The sequence below is a fragment of the Phragmites australis genome, chromosome 3, assembly GCF_958298935.1.
Source record: "Phragmites australis chromosome 3, lpPhrAust1.1, whole genome shotgun sequence".
Classification (NCBI taxonomy): domain Eukaryota; kingdom Viridiplantae; phylum Streptophyta; class Magnoliopsida; order Poales; family Poaceae; genus Phragmites; species Phragmites australis.
In genome coordinates this window covers 43,599,213-43,625,877 of record NC_084923.1, presented here as the reverse complement: position 1 = coordinate 43,625,877, position 26,665 = coordinate 43,599,213, and the positions used below count along the sequence as shown (strand labels likewise).

Genomic DNA, 26,665 nt, shown 5'->3' with positions numbered 1-26,665 from the left:
TGCGCGGGCATAGGCAGAGAGAGAGAGCGAGAGAGAAAGGAGAGAGCGGGAGAAGCGGAGGCCGGTCGGGATATTTCCCTGAGAGGGGAAAACAGCGGCCGGCGATGCGATGAGGTGGAGGAGGGAGGAGAAGGGAGAGGGCACGTGGGCACGCGGTGGATGGTTGACACGTAGACGACTGAGGGGCGCGTGGCACGGGCGAGTGCGCGTGGGCGCAGCTGGGCTAAGCCTGCGCGGGGGCGGGTGGTCCAGCTCAAGGGCAAGCAGGTCGAGTGGGCCGAGTGGCGCGGTCGTGGCCCAGCGTGGGAAGGAAGGAGGGGGATAAAGGAAGATCGGGCCGGTTGCCGTGGGCTGCACGAGAGAGATGGGAAAAAGGTTCGACCTGGGAAGAGAGAAAAAGGAAAATAGAATAAGGAATTAGGTTCAAATTTAAATTAAGGTTTTTGAATTTGGATTTGACTTTGGATTAATATCAATTCAAATAAATGTATTTGAGTCGTGATTTGGACCTGGATCTTGATTCGTGAGGGAGGATTCGAATTCAATTTGGATTTGGGCTAAATAGAAACTAAGAATAGATTTGAAATTGAGAGACATTCAATTTCAAATCTCCATGCAAAGAACCATAAAAACCATAAACCAATTCAAATTAACCAATTTAATGTAGAGATTATTTTGGAAACAATTTTAATGAATCTTGGAATACCTGGTTAAATTAATATATTTTATATATGAATGTATACATATTGTTATATATACATTCATATAGATACCTCCTTGATTTTAGTTAGCCTAATCAATCACAAAAGTTTTAATTTAGAGTGAAATTTGCATTTAATTAACATGTTAAACTCAGGATATCACAGGGACAGGTGACGCGATCCGTGGAGTGGAGACGGGCGTCGGGCCATCCACTGCATCTGTGACTAGCAGTGCTGACACCGTCCTGGCCATGCCGTCATGTGTCATGGACCCATCAAACGTCGTGCCTTAGCCCGACACATGCGCGTGTGGTGACAGACAGAGATAGATGGATCGCGCAAGTGACGCGGGAGACAGGCGACGATTGGCGTGGATGTGTGGCAGTTTGGAGACGTCGGTGTGGCACATGGTCGGGTGGTCGTGCGAGTGGTTTGGTGGTGTCGAGTGGCGTGAAGGTCTGGTGATGATGTGAATAGGTGGATGTTTCGCACGGGTGGCCATCGTTCCGCCACACGGATGGAGGAGTCGGATGGTGAAGTTGTTGTGGAGGTTGGAGTAGAGGCGTGCGAGGTTGACGAGCTGTGGGCAATGCAAATCGATCTTGGATTGGAAAAACCAAAGAGAAACGTCAATCAATGACCGACGAGAGTGAAAACCCCGATCAATGGACCAGGAAAAAAGTCTCTAGGTGGCCGATCAACACGATTAGCGGTGCGAACCCTAGGTACGAGCAACACTGCCCCCAACGGAGATCATAGAGATTGATCTCCCTGGGGATGCGCGGTACGAAAGCTGCTGGCGGCTAGGGTTTGTGGCGTAGGACTTAAACCTAAACTCGTGATACAATGTGAGGATATGAGGATTGGTAAGTTGAGGTTGATATATTGCATTGAACCTTGACAGTAGAATATATAGAGTACAGATGACTTGGATATCAAGTAACCATAGGGATAGAATGAAATCTAATTCTAACCTACCATAACAAATGAATCATTATGTATCCTATACCATATACTCTAACAACTCTCAATCTAGTGGAATAGCAATCAGGGCCAAAACTCAAAGCTTTATGCAGCCATGCCCATGCCTGGATCCACTGGCGAATGGCAACACCCAAGCAAATTGGACGTAAATGTTGGAGCCTAATCTGATCTTCACCATCACCAACGTAAACCAATCGGATGTAACCGGTGTAACTCACCATAACACACGTAGGGGATATGATTTCCAGGTTTAGCTGCATCAGCTCAACTAGCCTATGTTGCAACGGAGATTTTTAGCGTCCCTATGGGGCCTAGCCATGAGGGTTTTCTTTTCACCATATGGGCCTGGCTGGGAGGGCTGGTTGGGCAACCGAAAACATGTTTGTGCACTCCTACCAACCTTCATGACTTAACACGGGGCGTTGCTATTCTCCTGCCACTTCCTCACCTACCACTATGGGTGCCTAGCTTATTGTGAGACTGATCCATCAATGAATTCTTGCTCTAGCACTAGTAGTGAACGAGCACAACCCTACGCGAACTTTGGGTCCGCGTCTCCGCCTACGTGCTCAGCATATTTCACGCAGAAAATGGCCCAAACCACTTGCAATGCATCTCCGTGATGACACCCACCCACACGCGCATGCCGGCCCGTGCATACTGTCACATCCTAAAACGCTAATTATGGGACTAAGCATGCATAATCATCATAGCGGTATGTTTTCTGTGATTAGTTATTATTTTGGATATTTTGGAAGTGAAAATGGTATAGTAAGAGATAGGAAGACCCTAAATACATTAGAGAAAAGAAAAAAAAAAGAAGAAAGAAAGAGGGGGAAATCAGAACATCAACAAAAACCAGCGCACAAAGGCTCCTTTAAGTGGTCGAAGGCTCCTACCGTAACGGCACTATATTTTCCGTGATCAGTATTATCCGACAGCCACATAGGCAACAAGCCACGAAGGCAAAGGATAATGTAACAATAGTGTCAATTGGCGATGACAAAGACAGGGCAAAATCAATGATAAGGGCAAGATCAAGCCACTATCAGCATCACCAAAACAAGCCAAGCAACTGGGCCTCAACTCAGGAGCATTAGGATGACCAGACCGACAACAGAAGGTAGAAGGTGCCAAGAACAGGTATCCATGCCAATGGTCTACAGGCGACAAGGCCATCCTCCAAGCCATCAGTCATTGCCAAGCACGAAAAACGTCAGGCTGCCGAAGACAATCATAAAGGCAATCCCACCAGCACAAGGCACCAATCACCAACATTACAACATGCACCAAATAGCCAAGGTCAGCAATAGATAGAGTGACCACGGAGATCACAGCCGGCTGACAAATTCTCAGCACCAGAACTACACCAGAGCAACATCAGGCCGCCATCAATAGCCAGCACAACAGCATGCCACATTATCAGAGAGCGGCAAGATCACAGGGCAGTGGCAGCGGGAAATCTCGGCTAACAATAGCACCATATTAGTTATCAGAACAGGACCAACACAACACGTCGGCCCTCAGCTGCGTATTCCTAGAGCGCACATCGATTAACATGGTCTGCACGGTGATGACAGAAACGGAAAGAGATGATAGTCGGGCTCGAGCTCGAGCACCATGGCGCACATAGGTAGAGAAACGGATGTGGGGCCTCAGTTTTAGCATCACCGACCATGGGAAGGGCGACATACGCACGCGCATGAATGGCACGACGAGACAGATGGGCGGCACGATGGCACACACATAGGACAAACAGGGAAAATGCGGAATTCGGGGCCTTAGTTTTAACATCACCGGCCCACAGCGAGCACAAGTACCCGCACGGCGCGATGGCCGACCACAATCACATAGCATCGGAAAGGATTAGAAAGGAAGAGTCACGGCTGGGGCTCACCTTGGGTCAGAGATATGGCAATGACTGCATCGGATTAGCAGCACTTCCCAAGGCGCATAGGTGTAGTAGCAAGAGCAAGGCTCCGGTCAATTTCTCCTTGCCAATGGCAAGATTGGTTAGACTGCGAGATCGAGGGGCGGTAGTGGCTATGTGGCGAGACAGGGCGCCCGCTCCACTCCCAAAAACTCATCCCCCCTGAGGCACACCCTCCCTGTGCCTTAAATAGGAGCGGCTCGGGGTTTCCTCGTGGGAGATAAGCGCGGAGTCTGTTGGGATTTGGAGAGGAGTTCCGATCGGATCTGATTGGGTATGAAGCGATTTCCCCCAAATTAGTTAGAGATAGGAAGGGATAAGCACAGAGAATGGCCACAAGGGGATGGCGGCACGGGAAGAGAGCAGAGATGGCTCAGATAGGGCTTGAAGACGGTGCGGCTTGGTGTGGTGCCTCTGTGGGCGGTGCACTTAAGAGGGCCAGCACAGGGGCGGCACTGGGAGAGGAAGGAGAAGCACAGGGGCGTCCGCCTGGGGTCTGCTCGGACGGAGCGGCTAAGGAGAGGGGGAACGGGTTGAGGCTGGGCCGGCCTTGGGCCAGGCCAACACGGCCGACGGGCCAGTGGGGCCCGAGCAGGCCAGGTTGGATGGGGCATGGTCTGGCCTTCTCTCTTTTCTTCTCTCTTTCTTTTTCTATTCTTCCTCTTTATTATCCATTAGCATATATATATATACCTATATATATATATGTGTGTGTGTGTGTGTGTGTGTGTGTGTGTGTGTGTGTGTGTGTGTGTGTGTGTGTGTGTGTGTGTGTGTGTGTGTGTGTGTGTGTGTGTGTGTGTGTGTGTGTATGTAAGAATGTGTGTATGTATGAGGTGCATACCTACGTCAAAACGTAGTTGTAAAAAGGGTTGTGCTTTGGGGAATTGAATCTAGAAGTTTGTGTATGCGTAATCATGTAGAAAGATTTGATCAAGCTTGGTAGTTAAGGATGGTGGGTTTTTAACTGTAATAGTGGTTTGAAGCTATCTTTAACCATGCCATTCAGCTATGAACCTTTGTAGCTTTAACCATACCCTACAGCTTTAATAGCAGTGAAAGAATACAAGAAAACTTCAAGGCATATCATAGGCAATCGACTGGGGGCAACACGACCTTAGACGTTTCGTCTTCATTGTAGTTTTCAGCTTTCTTGATCTCTGCGTAGTTTTCTCCAACTGAGCAATATTTATTATTAAAAACAGTAAGGGTGAGTACATATCGTACTCAGCAAGTGTGGAAAAGAATGACATGAGGACTTAAGACTAGAAAGACCTAACTCAGGTCTATTGCATTCATGTCATACTAACCTAGGACTGAAAATAAATACAACATCCTATTTATTATGTGTGAGTCACTAACTCCACAAGAGTAGCTCATCGGATTCCATGCGACTATCAAATTCACTAGATATCCCATTACATGGCTACCCACTCATCGGACTACCACCATCTGACTACCAAAACCAACCATCCAAGATCCCCCACTAATTATAAAGAAGTCCAAGCTCGTTATTGACCGTGAGCACGTCTGATATATCAATTTTACACTATGCAGAGGTTGCACACTTTACCCGCGAGTCGTGATTCTCGTATGCCCGTACCAGCCAAGCACTTACATACTTCCTTTGGTGTGTGACTAGGCCTCACTATAAGACCTTTTTGAAGCATCTCCAAGCATGTATTTGCCCACTAAAATTTTACCGTCGTACATAAGTGGAGGAATACTCAACCCCAAAGACCCTCTCTTATGCTTGTAGGTAAAAGGGAGGTCCACACAGACACCTTCCACACCCTACACCACCATATGGCACATACAGTACTGGGAGAACATCTAATTACTTGGCTAGATCGTACCCATAAAAATCTCGTGGTTGCGCTATTGTGTCGGGTTATATGTCCATGAATCGATCCTTAGCCATCGACTTGGGCAAGACTACCACTACCACATGGGTAAACTAACCATCATGAATACTAGAATAACCAAACCGCTTGGAACACATCCACACGTCAACCAAAGATAAACATAACCAGAGATAACCATAACATCACAATCACCTTCGGACCACTTGCCCAAGCCCCTAAGTCTCCATGTTGCTATGATAAAGTTACCAGAGTAGTTTATGCTACATAGACCATTAGACAGATTAACATTTAAATCACCTAACTTAACATCACAACTAAGCAATTCTACCCACGACACCCAACCTACAACACAGGCAACAAGGATAATCATGGAAGAATCTAGTAAACCCTAGTCATAGGATTCATATTAACAAGCATGCAATAGAAATAAAAAACACACTTTCCTATAATGGAGTCAATATGATCAATGACACTTGCCTTCAGCAGTGGGTTGCTCAAACTCTTCAAAAGTCTGATCAAGTAGGTTCACGTCTTGCTTACCTCCTAATTCAATCGCGACAACTGAAAACAAGTAAGCACAAATATCTAAGAACAGTACACCAAACAGAAACAAAACACTATAAAAAAACCTACTAATAGAAAGTACTCATCGCTATGATCATGTGAACACAATAATCACTAAAACGAAGCTCGTATGAAAAAGTTATAAAAGGTCTAAAGTTATAGTGGTCTTTCTGTAAAAATTCAGAGCTATTAAGTAAAAATAGAAAACTTAGCAGCTTATTTATAAAAAAGGTAAAAGCACAAGGGCTTGTATTTAAAATAATAAAAGCACAAGAGTTCATTTGTAAAATAATAAAAGTACATAGACTTATATGCAAAATGGTAACGCTATAGGGGCTTTTTTATAAAATGATAGTGCTGACAAGGATATTTTTTAAAAAAAGGGAAAGTCTAGGGGTTAAACTATAAAAAGACATAATTTTAGAGAATACATAGATTTATTTATGTATTAAAAACCCTAATTATTGCGTAAGCTGACGTAGGATTTTAAATAAAAGAAACGATGACCGTGTAAAAGGGCTGACATGGTGTCTACGTTGATACGACCTGACTGTTGACTAGGATAATAGACCCGTGGACTGAGGATGTGGGTTTGCTTCACTGATCTATGGTGAACCGGTTATACAAATGAAGAGATACATGATCTCGGCCTTAGATTTTAGACCAGACGGTCAATGACGGTTGGGAGGACTGGTGGCCGATGGTGACAGAAAAAAGTAGGCGCCGCCTAGGACCTCGTTGGAGATGGGCGCTATTGCAGTAAGAGCTACCAAAGTTAATGAGAAGCCATGCGAACGAGAAAGAAGAAGTATTGTGTCTCATCGAGGGCTTCACGATGGCTGAAGGGTTGTGGCTGGGCTGGCGACGACAGGATCGGAGCTCAACGGGGACAGTCTTGCAGCAACAGAACGGCAGCGACGGAAAACTCCTCGTGCTCCTACGAAATCGGGGAAATAGTTAGCGCATGTGCGCGGGTCTGTGCGTTTTCTTTTGCCGTGGCCCATGGAGGCGGCAGCATTCGAGGGCACCTGACACGATGACCAGCGCAGGGCCGGGTGCTCTGCTGCTCTCCATGGCCACGGCGTCGTCTGATGCTCGGTGCTCAGCACTCACAGCGAAGAAGAAATGAAGGATCGCACTCAGGCCTCAGCAGTCAGCACTCGTGCACTCGCCTTCCATCCACGACGAGCCCAAATGCGTTAGGCCCACTTCCAGACCATCTGATAGCAGAAAGAACCAGCGCCAGTCAAGCAGCTGATCTGCCAGCTCGTGTGCTAGGTGGCTAGGTGGCACATCTGAAAACATAACCCGTCTTTTCTCGCGTTGCCTACACGTCGCCTTGTCTTGTCAGACCAGTTTAAACTGATGAGAGCTTAGCTTATGTTACAGTATGTTAAAAAAGAGCATAGATTTATGACACTTAAAGTGTAGTTCTGCAATAGAAAAGAGGAATTTCAATTTCCTCGTCTCTCAGTCCATAAGCATACAATCCAACTTCTTTCTTAAGCGGAGAAGTATCACGTATCTAATGTCATATATACCAATAGAAATTTGAACATAATATACTCTTGCTAGTATCCGTTTCTATAATTTTTCTCTCATTTTGATTGTACAAAATTTTACTTACAATGTAAACATGTAATGAAACACAAAACAAATCAAAGAAGTTCCTGTAAACAAGATCATGATAATGCACTGCAAATTCCGACAAAACATACACCATGCCAAATTACCCATATGGTCTCTGCGAAACACGATACTGGAAATATTTTAGATATGAACCAAAACTATATTGGGTTTTGCCACCCAAATGAACCTTATTTTCTACTTATGATAGTGGTTGTATTTCTTTTAGACTCGGTTTTCGAAGTTAGATTTGACTAAGATTTTCTCACAAAATATATTATTTATAGCTACAAAACATATATAGTATGAAATTATTTTAAATTGTAAATCTAGCTGTATAATTTTTATACATTAGATGTTTTTATAATTCAATTCAATGTTAATTAAAGTATATAAAATTTGAAATTTCTAGAATAAAATACACTTATTAGTTTTGAACGGAGGGATGTTAGAAATTATCATGACAACAATGAAATTATGTTGTATAGATGACGAGACTAGCACAAGAAAAGGTGCCAGTAGTCTTCTTGCCTCCTAATGCATTTGCCCTCATTATATGGGGCATATCAGGTGCAAATGGCATTGATAGTGAAAATGGTACAAATTCATCAAAAAACACACTTAGAAGCTTTCAAATATTTTTAAACATTGCACAGCTCTAGGTATGGACATGCGCTACATGCATGCAAATTTTCATGTTCAGAATCGATCATGTTTTAAAGATGTAAAAAAGAAAAATTTTCAAGGGCAATAGTACTATATATTTTAAATTGGATTGAATTTGAACATGCAAATTTGCATGAATGTAAGACATAATCTCACCTAGAGCTGTGCAAAGTTTCAAAAAAATTGAAAGCATCTAGGTATGTCTTTTAGCTAATTCACACTGTTTTCAATATTTGTGACATTTTCACTGATTTGCACCCCTCATTTTACACCTTCGTCCCCGACTCGGTCTTAGTTAGGCCAAACTACATGCCTATTCGGTGCCTACACCCTACGGAAGTTTCCCACCATTTTTTAAGCAACTTTTGCAAAGTCATGCTATTGTTAGGGCCTCTGTAGTGATAGCGGAGCCCACTTTATTAAAAATGTTTCCTCCTAGCACCGCCTTTCTTCGTTACACAAGCAAATGGATTTGATAAACTTACGCATTGTAACTTTGTAAGGTCCCTAAAAGAAACTTAGCCATAATCAAAGTGCTAATCATAGTCTTTGATTTTTGCCATATTTATTTTTTTATTCTGATTATGAATTTAGCCCTAAAATTAAAAGAAAAAACACGATATAAAAGTTGACTCTCATAATCTACAAGCCAAATTATACTTACAAATCCCATAATACATAAAAGAGCTTCACGAATTCTATAGACTATATTGATTCTTATAATCTAAAACTAAAATAAACCTAGCTTTGACCCAACACAGTCTTTCATTTCTCTTCCCAAACGGGTCGCAGCGTACCAGAAGACACCATACGGATCAGACGGTCCAAATAAAAACCCTATAAACAACAACTTCATCGCGTAAGCCTGGACGGTTGGCCCAATCCAAGACACCGTGCTGCGGCTCCCACCCGACCCAGTTTGAAAACCTCCAGCGATAAGAACGCCTGAAAAGAGGCCGGTCCACGCGGGGTGGGCCCACCTTGGCCCATCGGCAGCATCACAGCCGCCAGCTCAACCGAGCCCTAATCCTGCTGCACCGCCACCAAGCCGAGCCCCCGGTTTGGATCGCCTCGCCTCCGCTGCGCCTCTACCATCTCCTATCCGCGTGGCCGCTCGTGGCCTCGTGGATTGGTTCTCCTATCCGTGATGTTGCTCGTAGCTTCGTGGACTGGTTCGGTTGCGGGGCTCAGATCTGGTCGCAGTTTGTGCTCGGCTGCTGGCCGTGTTGTGTTGCGCTCGGTTGGTTCGTCGGTTGGGCCCTTGACAAGTTTAGGATTGGGTTTAGTCTTTCGATTTTGTGTTCTGGTGTGCATTTTTTTGTTTGCTTTTTTTTGTGCCTTTGAGTGCTCTGGTTGGGTTTATGTGCTTTTGGGTCGCGGTCTTGCTCCTGTATTATTCACTAGCAAATTATAGCGTGTTTTTAGGAGTCCAATCCTCCGAGTGATATATTAGTACTACTACTACCAGCGCCACCACGCGAGACGTGGGGATGGGCCGCGACCCGCGAGCCCAAAACGTCACGCCCCTCTCTCTCTGCCGCCCCGGCAGCGTAAGCCTCCTTCCTTTCCCTTCCCATCTCGCTCGCCCACCAAAGTTTCCCTCACCTACTACGCATTCCCCCACCCCTCTTCCCGGTTCCTCCCCCAAAACACCAACCAGATCTACCACGCCTGCTCGGCCTTAGGAGCTTCTTGGGCCGAGCCCTAGCTAATCCGGACTCCGGATCTCGGCCACCTCCTCCTCCTCCTCCTGTAAGCTCCCAAACTGCGAATCATCACTCCCTCTTTCGCTACCGCGATACGCTTCCTCTCGCCGGGTGTAGTTTCTTTCCGTTTGAAAGCGTAGATCTGCGCGTGTTCGGGCTAGGTTCTTCCGGATCTGTGGGGAACGAGGCGCGTGGTTTCAAATTCCTGGGCTTTTTGTGCTTTTAAACGCGATTTGGAGGGGTTTTGCGCGTCCGGATTGGGCCGCCGTGGGCCATGCAGCGGATTTGTTTCGTTTTTGCGGAAAATTTTACCGGCGGGGGTGCGCTCCAGCCGTAGACTGATGGAGAGGTGTCGTTTGGTTCCCTATTGAACGGGATCTCGAATTTAGGAACAGGGAATCAAATTGCATGGGCCAGATTTGTAGTTTTTGTTCTCTGACAGGTGTCATGGCCGGAATCGAGGAGAGTTCCGGAGAGAGCAGCTCCATTCGGTGGGTTTTGGGAGCTAGAAAACGGTGGAGGTTGTGCTTCGGGGAATTGAATCCAGAAGCTTGTGTATGCTTAATCATGTAGAAAGATTTGATCATGCTTGGTAGCTAAGGATGGTGGGTTTTAACTGTAATCGCGGTTTAAAGCTAGCTCTAGGGTCTGTTTGTAGATTATGATTATAATTTGCAAGCTGAAATAACATGGTGGATTATAAAAGCTGGATTGTATAATCCAGTATTGTAACTAACCGGGCGGCCGAGCAGCTAAAGGTGAAAGTCTAAAAGTTCTGTAGCCCCATGTCAAACGGGTACCCAACCGTTTCCTTCTCACCGATGAATTTAAGATGGTAATAGGCTACTATAAGCAAAGAACGTAACTGAGTTGCGAGCTTATTCAATAATCTGAGTTGTGGAGGAAGTTAACTTTTATGTACTGCTAATAAACTTTTCATGGTGTTTCTTGTCCCCTGAGTTTTTGTCTGTTAGTCAACATAGTCCATACTAACATAGCAAATTTATTGTTTTGAGTTGTGCTCTAGTTACTCAGATTAGACCTTACTCATGAAATTATGTTGTGTTTGTATATCTATCTGTAATGTGGTCAATACTTTGTCCAGTTGCATGAATGCTTGCACACGAAGTTGATTTAGCTCCCCCGTTTAGTAAATTGACCGCTGTTCTGATTTTCATGTGCCGTGTATGACAGCTTTCGTGAGTTCCAGCTGCTAGCCTTTCAGCATGGCTGAGGAAACCGCCAATGACAATCAGGTGGCCCAAGGTAATGAGATTGTCCCAAGCAATGAGGCAGTCCAAGTTGAGGAATTGGTCCAAGGTGATGAACTGGCTCAAGGTGATGAGTTGACCCAAGGTGACGAGTTGGTGCAAGGAAATGAGTTGGTCGGTGTTGAGGCGACCCCTCCAACCACATCCAGACGCCGGAGAAAGAAGTCCTTGGTTTGGGAGCACTTCACTATTGAAGCTGTTTCTGGTGGGGCCACACGGGCGTGCTGCAAACTCTGCAAGCAAACCTTTGCCTACAGCTCTGGTTCAAAGATTGCTGGGACTAGCCATCTCAAGAGGCACATCTCCTTGGGTTCTTGTCCTAAGATAAAAAATCAAGAGCAGAGGCTAGCACTTCCTTCAACAGGAGGGACTGACAATGATGGTGAGGGAACTGTGGAGCGCCCATCCAAGAGACGCTACAGATATACTGGTTATGCAAATGCTGCTTTTGATCAAGATCGCAGTTGCTCGTATCTAGCAAAGATGATCATTCTACACGACTACCCAATTCACATTGTTCAACAGCCGGCATTTGCCGCATTTATTGAGTCTCTGCAGCCGCGTTTCAAGGTCGTGGATGTTGATACAATGGAAGGAGAAGTGTATGGTGTTTATCAGAAAGAAAAGGAATACCTGATGCAAGCATTCAACACTATGCCTGGAAGGATCAGCCTCACTATAGGACTGTGGACAACTAGTCAGACTCTTGGCTATGTTTCACTTGCAGGGCAGTTTATCGACTCCGAGTGGAAAGTACACCGAAGAATGCTTAACTTCATGATGGTGTCTTCTCCTCATTCAGAGAATGCACTTAGTGAAGCAATTAGCATGAGCCTTTCTGACTGGAATATGAAGGACAAGTTATTCACCATCACATTGGACAACGAATGCTCCTCACATGATATCTACAGTGCGAATCTGAGGGATCATCTCTCCAACAAGAACAATCTCATGCTTAAGGGACAGCTGTTTGTTGTGAGGTGCTATGCCCATATCCTTAATGCAGTTGCACAGGATGTCATTGCTTCAATTCATGGTGTCATCTACAATATCCGTGAAAGCATAAAGTTTATAAAAGCTTCTCCTACCCGCGAAGAGAAGTTTGCTGAGATTGCTTTGCAGCTGGAGATTCCCAGTACTAAAACCCTTTGTCTGGATGTTACAACCCAGTGGAACACCTCTTATCTGATGCTGCTGGCTGCATTGGATTATAAGCAGGCTTTCACTACACTAGAGACATCCGATGATAACTACAATGAAGCACCTTCGGCAGAGGACTGGAAGAAGGTGGAGGCTGCCTGCACTTATCTGAAGCTACTGTATGACTCTGCTCATAGCATCATGGCTGCACCAAACCCAGCTGCAAACATCTTTTTCCATGAAGCTTGGAAACTTCAGCTAGAACTAGCTAATGCCACAGGACATGAAGATCCCATTTTCAGTAGCATTGCCAAAGATATGCATGAGAGGTTTGACAAGTACTGGAAAGATTGCAGCCTCGTGTTAGCTGTTGCTGTTGTCATGGATCCGCGTTTCAAAATGAAGCTTGTTGAGTTTAGTTACTCCAAAATTTATGGTGCTGAGGCTGCAAAGTATGTTAAGGTGGTCAATGATGCCGTGCATGAGCTGTATAAGGAATATGTGGCTCAGCCGCTCCCACTGACGCCAGCATATGTTGAACAAGGGGAAAACAATGATGGCCCTGCGAATGCGAACAACACTCAAGGAGCTGCTCCTTCTACTGGTGATGGTCTTCTAGACTTTGATATGTACCTTTCTGAGATTCAAAGTAGCCAGCCCTCAAAATCTGAACTGGAACAATACCTGGATGAATCCCTCACTCCGCGTAGCCATGAGTTTGATATTCTGAACTGGTGGAAGCTCAACACAGTCAAGTTTCCAACCCTCTCTAAAATGGCCCGTGATATCTTGGCCATCCCAATGTCCATGGTAAGCAGTGGCAGCTCTGTATTCGCTGCAGGAACAGGAAGCCGCATGCTTGATGACTACAGGAGCTCTCTGCGTCCGGAGATTGTGGAGGCACTTGTCTGCGCGAAAGATTGGCTTCAGTATTCACCAGCTGCAACCGGGGCACCAGGTTCTGCGCTGGTCAAGGTGGAAGGAGCAGCAGCGTAGGTTCGCAGTAGTTATCACTTGTTGAAGCATGTATCTATTTATCGCAACTGTGAGTGCAGTTAACTGTAGGCACAATTTAGGCTGAGATCGCGGACTGATTGTGATCTGTTTTGGTATTTATCTCACAGAGGTGTAATTTGTCGTGTTGAACTCTGTTTAACTCGTCCCTGTTGCTATGTGCTAGCTTTAATTGTATCAGCTGTGACATTGCCCCTGATGTGCGTGTACAAGCTGGGAGAATGTATCTGCTGATTGCTTATATAATTTGTACCTTGTTTTGAATCCAGTGTATGGAACATGGGTTGATGTTCATTTGAATGTGTAACTGTAGAATGCTGTTTACTTTTAGTCTCCAGCATCAGTTCTGTGGTGTCGTCAGGGTTTGAAAATTCGTCGGTTACCGTTGATAATCGTGATTACCGAGCTTACCGATCCGTACTGATTTTATAATACGACCGGTTTTTTAATTTGAATTAAAAAAATTAAAAAATCATAATTTTTTTTTAAAAACTAGAGATAATTTTAGGACTTATATGATTTTTTCTAAAAAGTAATGTTGTTTGCATCATATTCTAGTGAGAAAGTTTGAAAAAAAAAATTAAAGTATGCAGCTTATTTATTAACTTACGTTAAGTAAAAGCTTAACATACTAATATATATTTTTCTTATATAGAGCGTATCTTAAAAGTATCTTTAAAATTAGTTTCACTTCATTTAGAGTGTTATTAATTTCTCTATAATTTTTACAAAGTTTACAAGCAGAAAGTGAATATATTAACAAACAACACTGTAATTATTTTTCCATATCTACCATTATTTTTCCTACATAAAGCATAGTATAAGTAAACTAATAAAAGTGGTTTCACTAATTTTGAAGGTGCGATGGGTTAGTTATGAATTAATCGAGTTGCAACACATTTACACAATCTTGTATATTAAAATAATTATTTCACGAGTTCATGTATTTTTAAAAGACATAGGATCATGTAAGAATACTAACAAAATTGGTTTCATAATTTTTAGATTAGCACAGAGTTAACTATGCATTTAACTAGGTTTAGCAAATACATTTTCTCATAGAAAATATTCAACATTTTTGTGAGTATAAATACTTTTATCATGTATATCATGTTACAAGGAAACCAACAAAATTTATTTCACTTGATTTGAAGCTAAGATGAATTAGTTATTGATTTTACAAGATTGAGCTATTTTTTTGTTTTTTTAACTTCACCGGTTACCGAGAAATGCGGTCGCTAAATCGGGAAATTCAATCAGTTATCGGTCAATACGGACACTGCAAAAAACCCGAGTGATAAATCGATCAATTCGGTCAGTCACTAGTGGAATTCGACCGGTAACCGGTCGGTCGATTCGGTCTTAATTTGCCCTGAATTGCAAAATTGATCACGTGAATTTGTCCGAATTCTCGTTGAATTTTGATCGGTTTTCATAGTAATTGCGCATTTCTGGTTACTACTGGGGACCGGTTTTCAGGATCCAAAGGAATTTGTGAACTTGGTGTCGTCGGCCAGTTTACTGAATCACGGATGTCTTATTTTTCTCATTCGTGATGCTTGCCTCATGTGAATGAATACCTCTATCCTTGACTCCATCGGGTCACTGTTGTGTGTTTTTTTTGTTGGTATTGTAACCAAGTTATCTTCTGAATACTTCAAAATTCAGTTTTGCTACTGTGAACTGATGAGGTTGTTTCATCTCTGCATCCACAGTTTTGGTGACCTCACACTTATCTCGCCTCTGAATTGTCTATCAGATTGCGCGCTCGAGATCCAGTGCTACATTACCTCTTACTTGGGTGATCGCAGGACCTATGAGGCTGCGCGTGTAGTCATTAACCAGTAACTTTTTTTATTCTGGTCTTGAGCCACAAATGTAATTGCATTTCTCTGTGTAGTTTGTTCTTTAGACATGTTTCTTTCTGCCATTGTTTCTGGACAACTATGCTTGTGAAGACAGCTTTGCTGCTGTCATGCCCCATGAGCAGAAAATTAACTGCAACTAGAAAGTGTGTAAATATCTATTGAGATTAATCAAAGTGGCAGTTCGGAAAGGAAAAAAAGGTTTTTTTAAAACTAAACAGTGGAAGCGACAAATGGATTAGCATTTAGCAAGCCTCCTAACAATCTGCAGCACGCATCAAGATAATCGTCAGGGAAGTAGAAGAAGTCAAGTGAAAAAATTCAGTTCAATTTGAAGTGCGGGGGGGGGGGGGGGATTACATCTAAACTAGAGTCCAGAGGACATGCATTCCGAGTCGTGCTGTCAGTTCACGTCTCGGAGACGGGTGAGCTGTCCGGGCGAGCGGTGGTGGAGCTGGGCTGCTCGGCTGGTGCTGACGACGTGCTGGTCTGTGCGTTTTCTTTTGCCGTGGAGGCGGCGGCGTGCGAGGGCACCCGGCACCATGACCAGCGCAGGGCCGGGTGCTCTGCTGCTCTCCGTGGACACGGCGTCGTCTGATGCTCGGTGCTCAGCACTCACAGCGAAGAAGAAATGAAGGATCGCACTCAGGCCTCAGCAGTCAGCACTCGTGCACTCGCCTTCCAGCCAGGATGAGCCCAAATGCATTAGGCCCACTTCCCATACCATCTGATAGGAGAAAGAACCAGCGCCAGTCAGGCAGTCGAGCAGCTGATCTGTCAGCTCCTGTCCTAGGTGACTAGGTGGCACATCTGATTACAAAACCCGTCTTTTCTCATGATACCCCATGTTAAAAAGGAGCGTAGATTTGTGTCACTTACAAGTGTAGTTCTGCGATCATTTTTTACAAGAAGTGTTATTTGCGAGATTTATTCTCTTTTCCTTGGAAAAGATGAATTTCAATTTCATCATCTCTCAGTCCATAAGCATACAATCCAACTTCTTTCTTAAGTGGAGAAGCATCACGTATCTAATGTCATATATATCCAGTAGAAACTTGAACATAATAGACTCTGTCTAGTATCCGATAATTTTTTTCTCTCATTTTGATTGTACAAAACTTTACTTACAATGTAAACAGGTAATGAAACACAAAACAAATCAAAGAAATACCTGTAAGCAAGATCATGATAATGCACTGCAAATTCCGACAAAACATATGCCGTGCCAAATTACCCTTATGGTCTCTGCGAAGCACGATACTGGAAATATTTTAGATATGAACGAAAACTATATTGGGTTTTGCCACCAAATCAACCTTATTTCTATATTAGAGATTATCATGACAACGATGAAATTATATTGTAAAGATGGCGAGACGAGCACATGAAAGGTGCCATTAGTCTTCTTGCTTCCCAATGCCTTTGCCCTCATTATACGAGGCATATCAGGTGCAAATGGCATAAATATTGAAAATGGTGCAAATTCATCAAAAAATATACCTAGAAGCTTTCAAACATTTTGAAACCTGCATAGCTCTAGGTATGGTAATGCGCTACATGCACGCAAAATTTCGAGTTCCGAATCGATCATGATTTAAAGATGTAAATAAAATAAAATTTTCAAGGGCAATAGTACTATATATTTTAAATTGGTGAATTTGAACATGCAAATCAGCATGAATGTAAGACATAACCTCACCTAGAGCTGTGCAATGTTTCAAAAAAATTGAAAGCTTGTAGGTATGTCTTTCAGCTAATTCACACTCCGTTTTCAATATTATTTGCACCTCTCATTATATACCTTCTTCTCCGACTCGGTCTTAATTAGACCATCTCCAACCATATTCCCTTCATTTCGTCCCTTCCCTATTCTTATTCTCTTTATTTTCTCTTATCTTCAACAGCTTCTCTTTGAGGGAAATCGCAAAGGGAAAGGAGAGAGAATCCTGTCCTGAAGAAAATGATACTAAGAATCCCTTCGTGACGAGAACTGTGAAGAAAACCGTTAGAACGCTGAAGAAAACGAAAATTCCTTCAGGATGAAAATCTGACTTTAAAGAAAATTCCTTGGGTTAGTCTTAAGCCAAACTACATGCATATTTGATGCCTACACCCTACGGAAGTTTTCTGCCATTTTTTTAAGCAACTTTTACCAAGTCAGGCTAGTGATAGCTGGCTCCATTTTGTTAAAAATGTTTCCTTGTAGCGCTACCTTTCTTCGCTACACAAATTAAGCAAATATATTTGATGGACTTACGCATTGTAACTTTGTGAGGTCTCAAAAAAAAAACTTAGCCATAGTCAAAGTGCTAACCACAGTCTTTGATTTTGGTCCTGGTTTTTATAGATTATAGCCTTAAAAACAAAAGAAAAACAAACAATCATAATATAAAAACAGATTCTCATAATTTACGAGCCAAATTATACTATAAAATCTCACGATCTATAATCTAATGAAAAAAAGATTTTACGAATCCTACGGACTATATTAGATTCTCTCAATCTAAACTTAAGTCAAACAAAGCCTTTTGACCCAATACAGCCCCGACCTGAATCTATTTAGGCTAGTGTTTTATTTCACTTCGCAAACGGGTCACAGCGGACCAGAAGACAACAGACAGATCGGACGGTCCAAATAAAAACCCTAGAAACCAACAACTCCATCGTGTAAGCCTGGACGGTCGGCCCAATCCAAGACACCGTGCTGCGGCGAGCTTTTTTTATTTTTATATTTTTTCGATTAAAAATTTAAATAAATAGATTTCTCGTGGAAAAAATTGCAAAACTAGACGCCTACCGTCTTCTCGGAGGCGGTAAGGGTCTTACCGCTCTCTGAGAGGACGGTAAGTAGTCCCACAGGCTCTTACCGCCCTCTCAGGGGGCGGGTAGCCTTACAGCCCACGGCGGCGGGTAGCTACAGTATATAAACAGTAAATCTAAATGAACAGTACTTTAAAGTTTAATTTCGCTACTATCTTCTCTATTCAAAATAGTTATTTTTTGTTGCTCCAAAAATCCTAAAACTTTTTGTACATATTACATAATATATGTACAACCCATTTTAATTGAATTCACCCAAAAATCCTGTGTAAAATTTAAACTAAAATTCTCCAAAAAAGACTACTTTTATAACTTCTAGCAATTGTTAGCGCCGCAAATAAATTTCTAAAAACCTAGTAAAATTCACTAATATTCTTCTTATGTGATGTGATAATTTTTAAAATTATTTTCAGCCTGATTATATGGTAAAAAAGTGGATTCCTTTGTAATGCACCATTTATATGTATTTTTATAATTTCTTGTGATATTCTTCTTTTAACTTAATTTAAATTCAAACATATATAAAAATAGTGCTAAAAATAATTTTAGAAATTATCACATCATATAAGAAGAATATTAGTGAATTTTACCAGATTTTTAGAAATTTATTTGAGGCGCTAACAATTGCTAGAAGTGATAAAAGTAGTCTTTTTTGGAGAATTTTAGTTTAAATTCTACACAGAATTTTTGGGTGAATTCAGTTAAAATGGGTTGCACATGCATTATGTAACACTTACAAAAAAGTTTTAGGATTTTTGGAGCAACAGAACATCACTATTCTGAATAGAGAAGATAGTAGCAAAATTAAACATCAAAGTACTGTTCATTGAGTTGAGGTTTACTGTTCACGTACAGTAGCTACCGCCTCTCGGAGGACTGTAAGGCTACCGCTGAGAGACCTTACCTTGTCTGAGAGTACGGCAGTATCTAGTTTTATAATTTTTTATGAGAAATCTATTTATTTAAATTTTTAATTGAAAAATATAAAAATATAAAAACTCTGCTGCGGCTCCCACCCCAACCCAGTTCGAAAACCTCCAGCCATAAAACGCCCAAAAAGAGGCCGGTCCACGCAGGGTGGGCCCCACCGTGGCCCACCGGCAGCGTCACAGCCTCCAGCTCACGAGGCCCATGGCCGTGGGCCGCGAGCCCAATAGATCCCGACCCGCTTTTACGTTCCCGCAGCCGAACCCCCTTCACGCTTTCTCTCTCTAACCCCCTGCAGCCCCCTTCTCTCTCTCTTCCTGTCCTCTCCCCAAGATCTAGGGTTTGCCCGGCCTTCGTCCAATCATCCTTCTTGGGCCGAGCCCTAATCCTGCTGCACCGCCACCAAGCCGAGCCCCCGGTTTGGATCGCCTCGCCTCCGCTGCGCCTCCCTCCACGTTCGTAAGCCCTCAACTCTAAACCCCTCTCCTCCTCTCCCTCCTCCCGCCTCTACTATCTCCTATCCGCGCTGCTGCTCAGTGGCTTCGTGGATTCGGTCTCCCGTCCGTGCTGTTGCTCGTAGCTCCGTGGATTGGTTCGGTTGCGGGGTTCAGATCTGGTCGCGGTTTGTGCTCGCCTGCTGGGCCGTGCTGTGTTGTGCTCGGTTGGTTCGTCGCTCGTCGGATCTGTAGGCGGGAGCAAGCGCTCCCCCTGACAAGTTTAGGGTTCGGTTTAGACTTTCGATTTTCTGTTCTGGTGTAGATTTTTTGTTTGCTTTTTTTTGTGCCTTTGAGTCGCGGTCTTGCTCCTATATTATTCACGAGCAAATTATGGCGTGTTTTTAGGAGTCCAATCCTCCGAGTGAATTATTATTTATTTATTTATATTTTTGGGGGGGGGGGGAGGGCACGGTTCATCACTCGCTGTGGTAGGAATAAGCTGTTCGAAAATCGGCAGGATTTCTCGCAAGGGAATTACTCAAGGTCTGGCGCGACTCGGATTTGTGTCTGACAGTAGGAGGAGGGCACGGTTCGAAAATCGCTGTGGTAGAAATAAGCTGTTCGAAAATCGGCAGGATTTCTCGCAAGGGAATTACTCAAGGTCTGGCGCGACTCGGATTTGTGTCTAAGAGTAGGATTTGGTTGTTGTCTGTGAGGAGTTAGGAGCAAGGGAAACAGTAAGCTGTTGTATGGGTGTCTTGTTTTGTTCACATATTGAGGTACAGAGTTAGTACGACTAGTAGACGTTAGTTACTGAGAGCTAGAAGCTGAAATTCAGCGTAAACTTGAATATGTTTTATGTAGAGCAGTTAAAGCTAAATGATTCCGTGCACATAATTTCTTTGTGCGTCTTGTGCCTAGCCAAAGGGTAGTTATGCTTGGATTGTTGATGTGTGTTCGATGCCCGATATCCCATATAGTTCGATGCCTATACTGTTACCTCTTATCAGGAAGCTCCAACAAGCATGGCTGGTTTTGTCTTTGAGCTTGGCTTGTGCAAAGGATGAGCATAGTTACTTTGTGCAGAAAAAGCTATGTTAGGTGGGGGCATTTTTCTCTTTTGCAATTTATGTGCAGTCCCTTGTGGTTATACTGACAGTGCTAAATTTCCAATCAAGATAGCATGGGGTTCTTGTTTTTCTAGAACTCGTATTTACTGTTACAATTTACAACTCTTCAGCATATTCAACTACTTGCATTTAGCATTTTGCTTTGCCTGGCTTGGTGACATTGGTCCATTTTCGATTGTATTTCTAATACTCTATTCATACATGCGTAAAATATTGCCAGCATCTATCTCATACGTGCAATATGTGCTGTAATTTTATACTGTTGGATGCCATACTATGTGTTAATTATTGAAAAACTCATCTCTATATTGTCTAGTTTGCTTTAGATAGTACAATCCTCGTATAGCTTTTGAAATAGTCTGCATTGCTGGTTGTGTCTGAATCTTGTCTTGAAAATTTATTGTTGGGACTGCTGCTCTAAAACAATCAGATCTTATCATTATGAAATTATCCAAAATTTCTGCTGTCTATCTGTTATGCTGTGACAACTTTGAGGGTTTACCTCAGATTTCTTTTTGGAGCTATACTTCAATCAAGTGTTCTGATTTGACTACATTGCACCTAACATGATTTTATTTTTTGTTCATTCAAATTGACAGGCCTTTTGGGTTTCATCAGCTTGTATATCTCAGCATGGGTGAACCAAACAGCAATGACAATGCAATGGTGCATGACAGTGAGATGGTCAATGGTAACGGGGTGATCCATGGCAGTGAGATGGTTCATGGTAGCGAGATGGTCCATGGTAATGAGATGGTCCATGATGACGAGATGATCCATGGTAATGAGATGATTCAAGGGAGTGAGATGGTTCAAGGCAGCGAGATGATCCACGGTAATGAGATGGTTCAAGTTAGTGACCTGATCCACGGTAATGAGCTGGTTCAAGTTAATGACATGGTCAATGGTGATGAGATGGCCCATGGTAATGAATTGATCAATGCTGAGGTGACCCCACAAACCACATCAAGACGCCGGAGGAAGAAGTCACTAGTCTGGGAGCACTTCACAATAGAAGCCATGCCAGGGGGAAGCTCAAGAGCATGCTGCAATCTATGCAAGCAAACATTTGCATATAGTTCAGGCTCAAAAATTGCAGGCACTAGCCATCTCAAGAGGCACATCACCCTGGGTTCCTGTCCTGTTATGAAAGACCAAGAGAGGAAGCTGGCACTGCCATCAGCAGGAGGCCTTGGTACTGATAATGATGGTGAGGGTACCGTAGAACGTCCTTCTAAGAGACGCTACAGATACTCTGGTTATGCAAATGCCACTTTTGATCAAGACCGTAGCTCCTCTTATCTGGCGAAGATGATCATTTTGCATGACTACCCTCTTCACATTGTTCAGCAGCCAGCCTTCACTGCTTTTATTGAGAGTCTGCAGCCTCGTTTCAGGGTTGTAGATGTTGATACAGTGGAGGGAGAGGTGTACGCTGTTTTTCAGAAAGCAAAAGAAAACCTGTTGCAAGCATTCAGCACTATTCCAGGAAGGATCAGCCTCACTATAGGACTGTGGACAACCAGTCAGACTCTTGGCTATGTTTCACTTGCAGGGCAGTTTATTGACTCCGAATGGAAAGTACACCGAAGAATGCTGAACTTCATGATGGTGTCTTCTCCTCATTCAGAGAATGCACTTAGTGATGCTATTAGCTCCAGCCTTTCAGAGTGGAATATGAAGGACAAGCTGTTCACTATCACATTGGATAATGATTGCTCTTCCCATGATATTTACAGTGCAAATCTAAGGGACCATCTCTCCAATAAGAACAACCTCATGCTTAAGGGGCAGCTTTTTGTTGTGAGGTGCTATGCACATATTCTGAATGTAGTTGCTCAGGATGTTATTGCTTCAATTCATGGTGTGATTTACAACATCCGTGAGAGTATCAAATTCATAAAAGCTTCTCCAAACCGTGAGGAGAAGTTCGCGGAGATTTCTCTGCAGCTGGAGATTCCCAGTACCAAGACCCTTTGTCTAGATGTTACAACCCAGTGGAACACCACTTATCTGATGCTACTGGCTGCCTTGGACTATAAGCAAGCCTTCACTACACTAGAGACATGTGATGATAACTACAATGAAGCTCCTTCTGCAGAGGACTGGAAGAAAGTTGAGGCTGCCTGTAATTGCCTGAAACTGTTGTATGATTCTGCACATAGCATCATGGCAGCAGCAAACCCAACTGCAAATATCTTTTTCCATGAAGCTTGGAAATTGCAGCTAGAGCTAGGAAATGCCACAGGACATGAAGATCCCATTTTCAGTAGCATTGCTAAAGATATGCATGAGAGGTTTGACAAATACTGGAAAGATTGCAGCCTCGTATTAGCCGTTGCTGTTGTCATGGATCCACGTTTCAAGATGAAGCTTGTTGAGTTCAGTTACGCCAAAATTTATGGTGTTGAAGCTGCAAAATATGTTAAGGTGGTAAACGACTCTCTGCATGAGCTGTATAAGGAGTATGGGGCACAGCCGTTCCCATTGACCCCTGTGTATGTTGAACAATGGGACTCTAATAATGTGCCTGCCAATGCGGATGTTACTCAAGGAAATCCTCCTTCCACTGGTGATGGGCTTCTTGACTTTGATATGTACCTTTCTGAGATTCAAAGTAGCCAGCCTGCAAAATGCGAGCTGGAACAGTACCTGGAGGAATCCCTTACTCCACGTATCCAGGAGTTTGATATTCTTAACTGGTGGAAGCTTAACACCCTCAAGTTTCCGACTCTGTCGAAGATGGCCCGGGATATCTTGGCCATTCCATTGTCTATGGTTAGCAGTGGCAGCTCTATATTTTCTGCTGGAACCGGAAGCCGCATGCTTGATGATTACAGAAGTTCTCTTCGTCCGGAGATTGTGGAGGCACTTGTCTGCGCGAAAGACTGGCTTCAGTATTCACCAGCTGCAACCGAGGAGCCAGGTTCTGCGCTGGTCAAGGCAGAAGCAACGTAGTTTCACTGTTGTTACTGCTTCCCTGTTGAAGCATGAATAAGGCTGTGGTATCTATGAGCGTAGTTAACTGTAGGCATATTTTAGGCAGAGATTTGCGGACTGGTGATGATATATTTTGGTATGTATGTATCTTCTAGAGGTGTAATTTGTTGCATCGAACTCTGTTTAACTCGTCCTGGACTCCTGGTGTTAATGTGTTAGCTTTAATTATTGCATATCGCTGTGATCTGACTTTCCAGGCGGTTTGCGTGGACAAGCTGGGATGTATCAGCTGGTACCTTATTACTAATCTTGTCAGTGCCCCAAGATTTTGGCTATTGTTTGAATGGTTGCCATGTCCTTTTGGTACGCCTTTGCCCATTTGGTCATCTTGACATTGAGGGCGGCGAAATCCTCCGCGAAATTGTTGGCGAGCCATCGCTGCCGTTCTTTCTTGTCTTGCTCTTTTGTTTATTACCGCACCTTCTATGGTTGGATGAAACAGTGGTGTGTTACCTTTTGCTAATTAACAAATAGGTGTGTGCTTGTCTCACCTTGGTCAAGCACAGAAGCATCAACACAATTTGCATAGGTACCACTAATTAATCATGCAACTAGAGGCTAGATTTAGCTACATAACTTGGCACCAAATCAAATGCTACCCAGTTTCACCGAATAATTTGGCAAATGGTATGGCTACAATCCAAACAACCCTATGATGCCAAAAATTGCAGTTCAGAGAGAGAGAGAGAGAGGCCAGCCTCTTTTAACAATCTGCAGCTCGCAGCCCGCAGCAAGAATTCAAGATCGTCAGGGATGATCAGAAGTTTAGCGAAAAAAGTAGGTCGGTAAGCAGGTCTTGCTACCTTGGTGACGTTGCCGTCCTCAAACGCCATTGTCCATGCCAAATCTAGTTCCGCAATGGCCATGCACCAAACCAACAGTATCGATGCATCGTGCGGGACTTGTATTCCTCAACACTAAATAGGACATCACAATGATGAACTGTCACCAATGGCTTGCACAACAGCACAACAATACATTAAGACAATATAAACTTACAAAAGCAATGGACTACCCTAGAGTGCAGAAACGAAAAGAAGAGCATCATGGCGTATAATCAAAGCAGCAGATCTGCGAAACAACATCACAGGACAATAAGAAAGCAAGGAGTGTTTTACTGCCTGGTGGAGAAGTTCACCGACACAATTCATCATAAGTCTAAGATTTATTGCAAAAGGTTACACGGCGATGGGAAAACAATGCGATTATTTACTGGCTGGTGGAACATTTCGCAAAGGAGCAGAAGCCATCAGAATACAAATATCAAGTATGCCGAAAGCCCCAGAGTTTGTTTGCTCACAGATAGGTGAAAAGTATCAAATCCTAACTGTAGTTCATTTTATTAGAAATGAACAATTTAAGACCTAGAAAAGAAACTTTAGCTTCAAGGTGGAAATAAGATGCCGAAGCAGCTTCTCTCGTCTACTCAGTGGACTTGACGATGAAGTTCTGGCTTCATGACGACCGGTAGTCCATGGGTGCGAGGCCAGGCCTGGAACTTGGTGTCCGTGGCTTGCCACCGCTCCTTGTCAGAAACACTCTTAGGAATGCTACCTGTTTCCAAATAATGTAGCGGCTTAGTGCCAAACTTACAGGCAGTTTGGCACAGGGTTCTCACGGGAATCTATGTAAGATGACACTCACCTCCAAATGCCTTCTTGTCAGAAACAAATGTGTCACACAGATATGCAATGGCAAAGGACCCAACCAGTGAGCCCACAATGTAGCCAGCCGTCATTGTTTCTGCACAAGAACGAATTGAAGAACTAATCATCAAGTTTGGTGAATAATGAACGCTACAGAAGTTATTTGCGTGAGTAAAAGCCTGCCGAAAATAGTCAGCCACAAACTGTGCAAATAAAAGATCAGATGCTTTATTATACACATACATGGATATCAAGAGATAGGTAAACAGAACAATGTCGAACAAACACAGAACTGAAGGTAATGAAAGGCATTTTTTGCCCATGACATGCATGTGTGCGCATAGACCATCTATGATTTCGCAACAAATTACTGAACCACCAGCTATTAGCTTTTCACATTAGTGCTATACCCAACTTTTGTCCTTATTAAACAGGAGATATAATGAATCCTAGCAAACTTACGGTGACAGAAACATATATGTACAGTAATTCAAACAACGATGACAATAAAATTTAATAGCAGCTATCTTGGATTGAATATATGACACCCCATTTCCACTGTCGGTAAATGGGGTTGATCCTCCATGAATAGCTTGGTCCTTTGAACCTGTTTTTTTGGCTAGAGGTACGAGGGGGGCATCGTGTCCTCTTTGGTGAGGCGAACACAGAGCAAACATAAATCAACGCAGAACTTCGCGATCAAACATCCCCAAACCAAAATTCGAATCAAACAAACGCCACCGTAATCTGCCCCTCAGCTTCAAACGAATCGGCGACAAAAAAGAAAAAAAAGAAAAAATGGCTTTCTCAGCAACAAAAGAAGAAAGCATACACAGGTCCCGAACTCCGGATGGATCTCCACTCCACGCGGTTCCAGGGAGACTCAAGACGACGAGAGGAGGACGCCTACGAGAGATGTGCGGGTGAGGTGGAAGAATGCCTGGATCTGGTGGAGGCGATCTGTAGTGGACCGCCGTCGCCGGGGAACTACGAAGGATTAGCAAGCCAGTGAGAAAATCGGAGAAGAGACTGGCAAGCTAGAGGGGGATTTTTTTCGAAAGTAACGCGCACGCGCACACCCTCACGAACCCATATAAATATGTTCTAACATAGAGACATTCAGTCAACAACTTCTTTACTCGATTCAATCTTACTGACGGCTCAAGTTGCCGCCTTTGCTCTCTTCTTCTTTCTTCTTGGATGCACTGCAGGCAACAACTCCCATGGCTGCCATTCTGCCAGTATTGCAGTGACACGATCTCGGCGCGGAGGGAGGCGCGGGGAGCCGGCAAAAGTTGGGAACAAATTTGGTGGCAATTGAGGGTAATTGCGATCAAATGGGTAGCCCAAGACTCATTTTGGATCGGCCCATT

General features: G+C 43.5%; 2 protein-coding genes across 5 annotated transcripts; both read left to right on the top strand.

The window, feature by feature from the left end:
• The first annotated feature begins 9,812 nt into the window (after positions 1 to 9,812).
• On the top strand, positions 9,813 to 13,797 carry LOC133913240 (zinc finger BED domain-containing protein RICESLEEPER 1). 2 transcript variants are annotated; one of them, XM_062356331.1, is made up of 2 exons: positions 9,813 to 10,083; positions 11,235 to 13,797. In XM_062356331.1, exon 2 carries the CDS (start codon positions 11,269 to 11,271, stop codon positions 13,447 to 13,449), a length of 2,181 nt encoding a protein of 726 aa, XP_062212315.1. In that variant the 5' UTR covers positions 9,813 to 10,083; positions 11,235 to 11,268; the 3' UTR covers positions 13,450 to 13,797. The 2 variants fall into 2 exon arrangements, with proteins under 2 accessions (XP_062212315.1, XP_062212314.1); XM_062356330.1 differs by having other exon boundaries at positions 9,813 to 10,088; positions 11,237 to 13,797.
• Positions 13,798 to 19,352: 5,555 nt separating this feature from the next.
• LOC133913239 (zinc finger BED domain-containing protein RICESLEEPER 2-like) lies at positions 19,353 to 23,835 on the top strand. Of its 3 annotated transcripts, XM_062356327.1 has the most exons (3): positions 19,353 to 19,538; positions 20,527 to 20,617; positions 21,246 to 23,835. In XM_062356327.1, exons 2-3 carry the CDS (start codon positions 20,580 to 20,582, stop codon positions 23,602 to 23,604), a joined length of 2,397 nt encoding a protein of 798 aa, XP_062212311.1. In that variant the 5' UTR covers positions 19,353 to 19,538; positions 20,527 to 20,579; the 3' UTR covers positions 23,605 to 23,835. The 3 variants fall into 3 exon arrangements, with proteins under 3 accessions (XP_062212311.1, XP_062212313.1, XP_062212312.1); XM_062356329.1 differs by lacking the exon at positions 20,527 to 20,617 and having other exon boundaries at positions 19,353 to 19,534; XM_062356328.1 differs by lacking the exon at positions 20,527 to 20,617.
• Positions 23,836 to 26,665: the final 2,830 nt, after the last annotated feature.

Coding starts and splice junctions, on each gene's coding strand:
- LOC133913240 (XM_062356331.1), top strand. CDS start 11,269: ATGGCTGAGGAAACCGCCAATGACAATCAGGTGGCCCAAGGTAATGAG.
- LOC133913239 (XM_062356327.1), top strand. CDS start 20,580: ATGAGCATAGTTACTTTGTGCAGAAAAAGCTATGTTAG. Junction 20,618..21,245: donor TGCAGAAAAAGCTATGTTAG/GTGGGGGCATTT, acceptor TCAAATTGACAG/GCCTTTTGGGTTTCATCAGC.